At 35.9% G+C, this 12,145-nt stretch overlaps 1 protein-coding gene across 1 annotated transcript in view; it reads right to left on the reverse strand.

Annotated features, from left to right (window-relative positions):
• TPO (thyroid peroxidase) overlaps positions 1-11,847 on the reverse strand; it is a 45,625-nt gene extending 33,778 nt beyond the window's left edge. The window contains exons 1-4 of the mRNA XM_038133466.1: positions 11,627-11,847; positions 4,602-4,889; positions 3,713-3,806; positions 955-1,039 (exon numbers count right to left, since the gene is read on the reverse strand). Of these exons, the coding sequence (XP_037989394.1) occupies positions 955-1,039; positions 3,713-3,806 (179 nt within the window). The 5' untranslated portion in view covers positions 4,602-4,889; positions 11,627-11,847. The remainder of the gene's footprint in view (positions 1-954; positions 1,040-3,712; positions 3,807-4,601; positions 4,890-11,626) is intronic.
• Positions 11,848-12,145: the final 298 nt, after the last annotated feature.

The following is a 12,145-nucleotide window of genomic DNA, read 5'->3' on the forward strand; positions in this document are numbered from 1 at the left end:
TATTACATGAGGCAGTTAAGCCACTGAAAGCTTGAAACTTATGTTTTTAAATGTCTTAGGATTGCCATCAAAATACTATCACTAAAAACTGAGAGTGACCTCAGTCTACGTTCAGAGGGGCAACAGTTCTTGACAAGTTCTGTCTATATAAACAGTTAACATTCACAGAGCTCTGCAAATCATGACTCATTTTTAAATCACAGGGATAAGTCTTTACAGAAAGTCTATGCATAAGTGTGGGGATTTTACCCTGTAAAACTTAGATGATGTGTTCCAAATTTTGGAGAGAAATTGATTTTGTGTTGCACAGAAATCTAGTCAGAAAATGGTTGAAAGAGCTCATTCTCATACTGTAACTCAAGCACAAAGGAGATTTCCCCTAATTTGCTGCCTATCCACAGTCCAAGACAAAGGTTTCATTTCCTTTCCCTTCCCTTATCTTTTTTTTACATCTGCTGTAGATGAAAGGGGAAATATGAAATTCACTTTAACCGTCCAAATTAAGGCAACAGGGTTTGGCTCCTGATGCCATAGGAGTTGTTTTTGTCTCACTGCACTGGAAAAACATTATCAGTATTCAAAAATAGGTCCACAAAAGTATGATTTTGAGGTATTTTGTTCAGAAAAACATCCATATTTATTTTTGTGTTATTTATTTTGTCCCATATTTCAAAAAAGCAACTTAAATGGTGATAATGCACAAGGTCCTATTGGATCGGATTATCAGTGAAATAATCATAGAATGGTTTGGGTTGGAAGGAACCTTAGAGATCCCCTAGTTCCACCTCTCCTGCCATCTGATCACCTTCCTCTAGATCAGATCCCTTAAAGGTAATGGGGGCAGTGATTTTTTGATTATATGGGTTCTCAAAGAAATGGAAAGATGGACATTAATTTTTTTTTTTGTTATGAACACTTTTTTTCCTGAATACATTGCTCACTTCTCTCTTTTACCTTTTAATTTCATAATGTGCAGCATAATCCACCAGACTAGAACCCTTCTGGATAGCCTTAGTAATGCAGTTATCTTCAATTTGTTCTCAACAGGGACAAAACAAAAAGAAAGAAAGAAAGACAAATATGTTAATAAATAGCATATTTATTAAAATGTTTACAATTAGAAAATATACAAGTTTCTAATATTAAGGTAAAGTTTTTGCCCTTTAAAGCCATCTCCATATTTTATTCCTGAAATTCATGTTGTGGCTGCTGAGCTTTCTAAAAGGTAAGGTAGGTGTGGAAAATAAATTCTTCCATGATTTATAAGAATTGGGGATTTAGATTTCCCTGCTTGAAGTATAAATCCAGTTATGAACATGTCATATAGGACCAAACATAATAGGTCCAGCTGAAACATGTTGTGTTCTCTGTATGCAGCTGTGTTCCTTAGGCTTCATCAAACTGTTCTTGGATGGACAGGCCAAACCTGACCCTCCCTCACAGGTTGTATGAGCTGGGCTGAGCCACATAAAGAATTCAAGTCCATATTCAAGCAAAATTAAGACCTGGGATTGGGCCAGTTCATGAAAACCCTATTCTCATTTCTTCACCTATGTCTGATGGAAAGATATATGTGAACATAATAATACTTCAGCTGTGCTATCTTGTATAATGTTATTATGAGGCTTAGCTTATCCCTCTTTTGTGTACATGTTGCTTTATAATAAAAGAACCAGTCATGTTTAAAGTTCAACTGCTTTATTTCTATCTGAATTTTGTGGGATGGCCATTTTTTTCTTAGAAAACAAATAATAAAAATAATAACAACCATTTATGTCCAATTGTTCATAGTTTATGTACAATTTAATCTTAGGGGAACATGTTTTATTTGTAGTACAGTCTGTGCTATTTCTATCATCTATTTTTTGAATAGGGCACTTAGCTCAAGGAAGAGAAATATGTGATGAGAAGTAATCTCTCTTAGGCTAAATTATACTCTACTAAAGTTTTCAGTATCTAAGTATAGCAGTAGTTATTTCTCTTTTTCACCTATGCATAATAAAATATTCAGATGATTCATTTGGTGTTATCATTTGGATTTCCACTACTTCTGAAAACCTTTTTGAGTCTATGTTAAAAAAGAAGTTTGATTTTTACAGGCCACACAATAAGTAGTTCTTTAAGAATTTAATATAGCATATTTTTAAATTACTTTTAGGGGCTTAGCTCTGAGAAATATAACATGCTTCAAGTATTGCTCATCCTGTGATATTGATTCATACTCTGATGTAAAAGACAATATCCACTTGCTATACTTAAATTCCCTTGTCTCTCTTCATTTTCCTCTAAGAAGTATGAATTTGGTACCAATACCATGTCTCCAAATATGTGGTTCTTGAGTAATAAACATTATCTTGTGCTGTCTCATCAGACCAAAGACACTTGCTATAAAAAGAATCACATATAGTCTATTCTATTTATTTATAGTCCATGTATGTTTTATATATTGGGGCTTTCCTGTGCCTTAAGGAAGACTATAAAAAGGAGGGAAAGGAGCTTATATGACAGGATGAGAGCCAATGGTTTCAAACTGACAGAGAGCAAGTTTAGATTAGATGTTAGGAAGAAATCCTTTTCTGTGAGTGTGGTTAGGCACTGGCACTGGTTGCTCAGAGAAGTTGTGGATGTCTCATTTCTGTAAGTGTTGAAGGCCAGATTAGATGAGGCCCTGAGCAACGTGAGCTAGTGAACAGCATCCCTACACATGGCAGAGGGTGTGGACCTAGATGATCTTTAAGGTCCTTTCCAACCTAAACCCTTCTATTATTCTTGGATTTATTTTGTATTAAGTAACATATAACATAATGTGGTCACTTTAGACCACATCTTTCCAAACAATTTGTATGGAAGCTCAAAGTAAATAATCCAGTATGGAAGGAAAACTTAATCTCCTGTTTTGCAGTGATGGTATAAAAACCATTTCTCATAAGAAGTAATAGCTTGGGAATTTGTTTTTAATTTAATTTTTTTGCATATAATTTTATTTTATATGTGATTCTACACTAAATTCAGGTGAAAACTTTCTTAGGTAATCATGTCACCAAACTTTATGAATCAAGCATACAGCTATATAATATGAGATTGTGTTTTGAAATCCTGTTTCTTTACTATCTCTGCCCTAATTTCATGTAAAATCAATTTCTGCAGATTCCTTTTAAAATTCAGTCTGGAATCTGCTACTCTTCTAGTTTATTAGATTTAACTGATTTAAGTTGAGCAGATGCAAATGTTAGTAAAAATTACAAGATTACATTTTTTGAACATAAGGAATAAGGCAATCTGACATGCTCTAAAATCCTCAGGGTGCCAGCAGCCAACAGACCCACAGGAAAGAAGCACCCTTGTGGGACAGCAGGAGGGTGCCAGGTGGGACATCCTATGGCAACTGCCTCTTGACCAGGATGATTAGCAGATGGGGAAAGAAATCCAGCAATTGTGCTTGACACGTGAATGCCACTAAGAAAGCAAAATCCCTCCTAGTCAAAGCAGTGATTGAGATACCCTACACATACAAAGTTTTACTTACTGAGTTTATGAAACTAAAATTTAAAAGAGCACCTCCATGGAATAATTCTCAGAGAAGCCAGACAGTGTATTTTGCACACGAAAGAGGCTGAGCTGTACTGCTGTTGCTAAACTGTCTGCAGTGTCAGTGTATTTTCAGCTTAACAGTCAACATAAGAAACTAACGTGTATTTTTACTGTTACTTACCAAAGATGGTGTCTTTCCCTATTTGAAAGAAAGAAAAGAAAACGGCTGTGAAGGCTATAGCTGCTGAAAATCCCAAAATAATGAAAACTTTCATCTACAAGAAAGAAGAGATAACAGTTGAAAATATATATACCTTCATCTTCTATTTATAAGTCAAGCTATAAATAATTTTCTGTATACAGCAAATTTTACTTTAAAATTAGAATTCCAACCATGTTCTGACTATTTTTTCGAAGTTCAAAGTAATTCACTTTCTCTTTTTCCCTTACTTATTACTTTTCTTTTACACTTTCTTTTACATTCTTTTACATTTTGAGAAGCTTCTAGCACAATGATACACATAACTTTATTTTATAACATAATTCTCACCATATCAGCAGCACTTAGGCTATACATTAGAAATTCATCATTTTACCCCCATTCACTTTGAACGTCTCTGTGCACTAGACTGATTTGATTGTAAGTTAGTGATTGCAACATAATGAAGTGGCCAAACTAATAACAATTAGTCAGACCCTAATCTATGCTCCTATCCATAGATAACTGTGATATCTAAGCAGCACAGAGAGTATGCTCACTCTGCTTAGGAGAGCTGCATTCTCCATTTCAGTATTGGTACTCTGGCAGTTCTTACAGCAGTGCAAATATATAAACTCTCCAAGAAGTATCATTTTTCATGTGCTCTATATTGACTGGAAATTGAAAGATTTGAAATATTTTTAGCTCCATATTCTATCAAAATTTAAAAAAAAAGAAATCAAGTCTTAAAATTCAGAGAAACTACATTGCCCATAGAAATTCAGTGAAAACACCCCTTCCTTTTACATTTCATGAGTTAATATGATGAATTTCTTCTGGAAAATGTCAAGCATAAGTTTTATTGTCTGACCTTTTGTCTGCTGAGGAGATTATCTTCCACAGTTCTGTACTTTATCGATGGCAGTAACTGTTCTGAATTATGAAAGCCAGGAACTTTCCAGGAGCCCAGTTTATGCTATCAGCTTTATGCACCGGTACTCATTCAAGCTTTAGCAGCGCAAATTATTTCAAAATCTTTTTGGCCACAGTTATGTTCCCACAAAGCAGAAACTGACGTTAATACTTCAGTTGTTTATTTTTTCCTGCTGAGAACCAAAAGATAATTGTGTCATCAGTTCTTAACATCAGAATTATTTTCCTGAAAATGAGAAAGAAAATAATTTCATATTAAATATATATCTATCTATATATACATACACATATATGTATATATATATAATTGCCATGTTATGCAGTAAAACAAAATATTGTTCATTTTTTTTAATTTATTTGACAAAAAAACAACTTTGTGTCCAATTCTATGCATGCTATAGTTTGTGCTTTACGAAAACAACCATTTGGAATTCAGATGCTAACTCCCAAGTTGCCCACCAACTTCCTTCCAGCACTTTTTATTCAGTCTTTTTCTCTGAGCCTAGCTATTTTAATTAAGTTACATTTTTCAACCCTATTGCTTCTTTTAAAGTCAGTAGTTTGACCTAAAGAATCTGTTTGGCTGGGTTTTTTCCCACTGTTCCATAGAGGCAGAGAGGTCAAGATCAGATCTGAAATTAGTATTGAGGATTCCCTCATTCACTCTTTTCTGGTCACTCCAGGAGATCACAAGGTGGAGACAGAGATCAGATCTTGATCACTCCAGAGGGGACAAGGTGAGTAGGGGGTGGGTAGCAGAGGGCATCCTGGAGCTGGAGGCTGTGGTACACAGTGGTGAAAGGAAACCTAGGAGAATGTGAACTAACTGAGGACAAACTCCAGGATGTTATTACAGCGGTTTGGTAATATCATCCATAACCTGTTCACTGCAAAGATGAGTGGGCATGGTTGAGAAGTAAGCACAGAGCAAAGGGGAACAGATCTCTGTTGGAAAAGTAGGCTTATGCTCCTTGGCCGGAGGATTTAAGATTGCAGGCAAGGAGTCAAATTGCAATACCTCTTTATCCTGTTCCAAATTGTAAATCTTTTAAGATTACGTTTCCTTACATAAGAAAGTCTAAAGGAGATTGACTTCTTCTGAGGCCGAGCTAAGCATTGAGAAAAGCAGATCCATTCCAAACACCTAATAGAATAAAAAGCTCGCACTATATCCTTTCATATACTTCACAAGTACTACAGGTTTAATTTCTGAGAGATGAGAGACATCCTTAAAGTGAAAAAAGGTTTGATTTTCTTTGCTGTTTCACAGTCAAAAATCAAAGCTTCCCCATTTAGTTCAAAAAGAGCATACCTACATCAAGATTGGTTTGAATGAGGTTCTCAACATTTGCTCATTGGTTGAAGTATTTGTCAACAGTGGGCCTTAAATGTTTACATACAGTAAATTGGTCTATGATGAAAAAATGAAATGGCAACATTTATTTTGTGTTTTTCTGAGTATGAATATTTAACTGCCTGCTGAGCCACAAACATGGTTTTAGCTAAAACCTGTGCAAAGTCTTAATTACACTGGACTCACACAGACAGGCACAGCTGAATTCCTATTCTTACTGGAGCTCATTCAGATTCATGTTATCTAAATCTGATTAAAGAGATTTAAGAGGGCAAAAATTAGTTGCTCAAGAACAGCCTTAATTTTTTTTTTATTCTGAGGTTTGCATATTGCCATTGTAAGTGCCATTGTAAGAAAATTTTAATGAATATCCTGCTGAATGTACCCTCTTTGTTCCAGATTTTCTGTTATCTGCCTGTCTTAAGCCATTCTTCCTGCAGAAAGGGTTTCAGCCTTCATGCCCAGCAGTGAAACTGCACAGATCAATGATGGTCTAAACATGGAGTACAAGACCAGTATAAAACAGTCTTTATGCTCAACAAAACTCTTGAGAAAAGCAGCAGTGAACCTTAACAGTTAGCCATATTAATATTATTAAGTTTAAAATTACTTGTTCAATTTGCTATATTCTCAAGATTTAAATCTGCATGTGAAGATCAATGCTGTATCGATGTTCTTAAAAGTTAAAGACCTATAAAAAAAATCTCTGACTTGATAATATAAAGATTAATTTTGTTCAGTGAAATATCCCAAAGCAATAGAGTTTCAGATTACTCACAAATATGAATTTCTGCAAACCTACTATGGTATTTAGAAAAATTAACTCATACTCAAAATATTATGCAATTGCAGATGATGTTTGATACAAACCCAGTCCTATAATCTCAAAACAACTTACATTTGCACTGTAGCAGCCTGCAGCCCTGCCAGGCTCTCTGAGGCATCATCAGTTCTTACAAGCATTGGATTAGAATGAGAGGCATCCAACACAAATCTGCACTCAGGAGCTATTTTTGATAGCAGATTACACCCTTTTGTAGCATTTAGTGACAATCCTGGGGTCTAGCAAAGCGTGAAGGACACTGTTAATATGGATGTCTAATCTATAATAGAAAAATTAGTTTCTAATCTCTTCTGGCTTTTAAAGTTCGAAGAACACTCTTGCAAGAGAAGAGGCAAAAAGAGCACATAACTGCACAATACTTCAAGAGAAGGAATTTTGCTGAAGTTCCAGCTTAACAACATAGAAGCAGCAGCAATAAGCCTCATTTTAATATGTTGAGCAAAATATCACAAGTCAAAAAAGGCAAGAAAAGAGTGAAAGAAAAGTAGTTTAGTGGGAAAGATCAATTTAGCTGGGTTTCAGTGATGCTATTACTTCTACTTACTTTAAGTACTTAGGGTTTTTCCCTGGAAGCAATTTAACTTTATTAGAAAGGTTTGGTTTTGATATCACTCTCTTTAGATACAGAAGACTTTGTAAAGGTGTCAGAGGCCAGAAATGGGATGAAGAAGGTGAATAGGCACAATCATTCACTGTCTATTCCAGCAGAGAACTAAAGCTCACACAAGTTGAAAACAAACAAAAAAGTACTGTTATTTAGACAACACAAAGCTATACCATGAAACAGCTTGTGTCTGGTAAAAAATTTCATATAAATTTCATTTAAATGTTTTCAAAATTTTATGGAATAAAAATAGGTTAAGGCCTATGAGGTACAAGATTTATAGCAGGGACTCCTGAATCAGAAATTAAGTATGGCTGGAAATTTTCTTTTTTTAAGGGCTTCTCCCAGCATTAACTATTGCTTGTGGTTTTGGTTGTTTTTGTTTTTTTTTTTTTTCTCTTTTGTGTTTCTCTTTTTTGTTTGTTTGTTTTCTTTTGTTTGAGTTTTTGTTTGTTTGTTTTTGTTTGTTTGTTGTTGTTGTTGTTGTTGCTCTTGTCAAATAAAAAAAAAATAATGCTAAATGGCTCTTAGGACCGGCTGGGTGACCAGGCCCAGAGGGTGGTGGTGAATGCTGCCACATCCAGTTGATGGCCAGTCACTAGTGGGGTACCCTAGGGCTCAATACTGAGGCCAGTCCTTTATCAATTATTTGGACAAGGGCATTGAAGGCACCCTCAGCCAGTTTGCTGATCAAACCAATTTGGGTGGGAGTGTTGATCTGCTGGAGAGAAGAAAGGCTCTGCAGAGGGATCTGGACATGCTGGATCAGAGTTAGATTTGGTCATTACATAGTAATTTTAGTGATGCTGAAATAATGTTCTCAGATAAATCATTTTTCTCAGAACCAGGTGGCATGGAACATCTACAGAACATGAGATGGTCTTGTTAAAATGTTGCTCCAAACCCAAAGTGATGTTTTATCTCATGCAAGCAAGCATTAAAAACTCTTAATTACAGGAAGAATCTCTCAGATGCTCTGTTGTTTTGGAGTAACCCAACTTGCAGAACAAAACTATGTAAGTTAAATTTAATTGCAGAGAAGAGCCCACACGATTTCATGTGTCTGAATTCATGTGAATCCTGTATATCACTGTTTGAAAACTCTGCCTTAACTAATGAGAAAATTATGATTTATGTGAAAGGATGTGGAACAGATGAACAATGTTTAAGGTCTATAAAAGGTCTGAAATTCAGTGACTTGAATCACAAAAACTTTTACTTTTAAAATGACACAGAAAATTAATCTTTCATCTTCACAGAGCACTAGTGCCAGACAAAACTCAAGCTCTTTCAGACAGATCATTTTAATTGCAAGCTTGATGTGAACTTTCTGCCTTCTTCCAATGCATGGCCTTCTTGCAGAGACCACTGCAATTTTGTATTATGAAGTCTATGTCTTGGATTTAAGGATGGTCTGTAGATACACCATATGTCATGTAGTCATAAAGCTGATCAAATACTAATAATTTTGTAATTTAGGAGAAAACAGAAATGAATTTAGCAAAACAAAAGCAATGACCACATAATAAAATTATGACAGATGAATTTTAGTTTTCAGCCTGCTGTGAATGAGGCTCTCAGCATAGTTAGTGACAAATCCACAAAAGAATTTAAAATCCCAGAGAGAAAACTGAGAAGTGTAAATAGTGACAGTGATTCATAACCATACTCAAAGGATGGCCGATGCTTCTGTCCTGCTTTTGTAGTGAAATATTTCCGTGGTAGGAATCATGACAGATGGATATCTCACTTTAGAAGTTCTTTTGATAGCACTAGGATCTGGACAATGTCTTTGACCTCATGCTTCCCAGGATCAACTTATTGGGAAAATCCAGTGACAATGTTTGCATTTTGTACCCATCATTTGAAAGAAAAAAAAAAGGAGGCGTAGTCAAAGTGCTCAAGAAAAGGTGGTGTCATCTATGAAGGAAGAGAAACAGGGAATCATAATGGAGAGAGAATCTGCCCTGCAGATCAGTGTGAATGCTGAATCTGCCCTGCAGATCAGTGTGAATGTGAATATCATGAAGAGCATTTTGTGGTAGTTGTGTGTTCTCAGATGTTCTAACCATCTGGGTCAGATATCTCAGTAGGACAGTATCGGTACAGTCCATTCTGAGGAAAAGCCTGGGCTTTTTTAGGATGTATACCATGCCCAAAATGAGGCATTACAGCTGGTTGTGATATGGAAGCCCCTCTGTAGACACAAATGTTGCAATAACTTGGAGAGCAGTGCTTGAATTCCTCCTCACACTTAAATGCTTTCTGCTGTTCTGCTTTAGTGACTTGCCTGGTAGATGCATTTTCCCAGGTATGGCATTGACTTTCCAACTACATAATTTAATTTTTAAATATTTGTTTTTATCAATTCAAAGATAAAGGCAATGATAGATATTAACACAGTAAAAAATCATTTTGGAGTTGGAGTTATTAGTTTGGAAAAAGAGGTAGTAAAGGGAAACAAACCACCAGTGACATTTGATGATCTCAAGATGACCAGCAGCTCATTAAATGGACTGTTCACTAGACACATCCTACATTATAAACACATTTTGGTAATTGAAAACCACATTTTAAATCTGATGAGTTACTCTTGAACTGTTTCATCCAAATTCATATTCACTCAGGCAAATGAGTATGCTTCCAAATTAATCTCCAAATTTCCATTAGTCTGCCACAAATCAGGAAAGTAAATGATCTGAAGAAGTTAAATGAAACATTCTTCATGAGTGCTGATATTAAGAGGTCACAAAGCACTACTCTCTGGAATATTTAGTGTTCAAGTGAGCCTTATGTAATAAAAACATCTTGGCTATTTGACGTCATGTCAAGCTTCCAAAAATCTTGAACTGTTGTTTTTAACGCCCTGATGGGTTCGAAGCATTCTTTAGCTAAAGTACGTTTTAGAAAACTCTCAGACTGAGCAAACAGGAGATGCTACAACTTTCTTATTTCTCCAGATGCAAAAGGCACATGAGAATTAATGCTCATGCAGCATCAAATAGTAGCTAATAGCATGCATGAAACCTATCATGTTTAAATCAGCATTAATAGGAATCAGTACTTTGTGAAAAATAAGCTGAGGTTACCAAATAAGTGAAGGAACAGGGAAGAGTATGTGTGTGTATTTGTATGTAAAACACACATAAAAATATATATAGACATACTCACACACACACACACACACACACACACAGACACACACAGAGATAGACACAACAAAAGTATACATTTTTTACTGAAGTCCTCATACCTAAATTGAGGAAAAATGAATAATAGATAACATTGTAGACTGACAAATCAAAAAAAAAACTTTTTTAATACAGTCAAATATAAAGTGGTGTCTTTGGAAATAAATTTTATAGACAATAAACATGCGATAAGAGAATCTGGAGAAATTGAGACTCAGGAGAAAGAAAAAGATACAAAGGAATTATTTATCACTGATTCTCAACAGACTTTTCAGCTGAGTACTCTGGCAAGACAAAATAATGTGCATCCATGAGATATAAAAGGAAAATAACAACAACAACAAAAATCAAACAAGCAAACAAACAAAAAAAAAAACTTGCTGTCAATATTTGGAATTGGTAACTCTGCTACAAGTTCATCATACCCACTTTTGAGATATGCAGACTGTGAGTAAGCTTTTACAATGTGAAGCTTAAAGGAGTGAAGGTTCTTGGCTTGGTGTGAAAATGCTGAAGTTTGGTATTCTAAGTGGTTGAGCATTTACACTTAAAAAAAAACAAAAACAACTGTAGGGAGCAAGTTTTCATTTCTGCAGAAAAAGCTATAAGAAGATGAGCTGTACTGGAATTAAACAATCCTGGCAATGAAATAAAACATAGCACCCAAATAGCAAAAAAATACAATTAAAAATTGAAAGTGGTTACAAGGGTGCGCAGTGAAGAAGAAAGAGAAGAAAGCAAGCCTTCTCCACAGGGTCTTGACCCCCTAGGCCTGCCTTAGTTCAGGGCTCCTGCATACAATACCCTTGGGTCCCAGTCTCCTGTCACACCAGCTCTTTGTGAGAAGGAGAACAAAACCAAGAATTTACAGAAAGAACAGCAATTTTTTCCCCTTCCCCCTACCCTCCTCCCAACCCCCCATCCCCCATCTTCTCATAACTCCTCCTGCAGACTGGTATGCAACACGTACCTGCTGCCCTTCCTGTGCTGCTGCCCAGCTTCCCAGCCCTGCTCTTCTGCAGGCAGCAGTGAGCTCTGCCTGGGCATCTCCCATCCATGACCACCAGTCAGGCTTCTTTTCTGCGCAGCAGCTTATTGCAGAATATGTAATGGTAGGTGGCATTTAATTATGGGTAATCTGGGATGGGTAATCTTCTCTGGCAGATCAGCTCATTGCTCTAAACCAGCAGGATGCTTTTGGACGTAATTGTAGGCATCACAGTTAGAGAACCATCTATGTCAGTTTTCTCTAACAATGTACCCCTTGTTTCTTCAGGTACGCAGTTGATCCCTCATGTACCAGGTAGCCCTTTCTTCAACAACAGAAAAAAACCAAATCTATGCACAATTCAGATCAATGGTATTTGCAGCAGAATTTTTTGCCTCCTGAGAGGATCACAGTTGACTTGAGAAATGATAAAATTTGTGTTAATGAGGAATAAACACTTGAGTGAAGTGTCGTTTCATGGGAAGTGGCTTTTGTAGCTGT

Source organism: Motacilla alba, chromosome 3, assembly GCF_015832195.1.
Source record: "Motacilla alba alba isolate MOTALB_02 chromosome 3, Motacilla_alba_V1.0_pri, whole genome shotgun sequence".
Classification (NCBI taxonomy): Eukaryota; Metazoa; Chordata; class Aves; order Passeriformes; family Motacillidae; genus Motacilla; species Motacilla alba.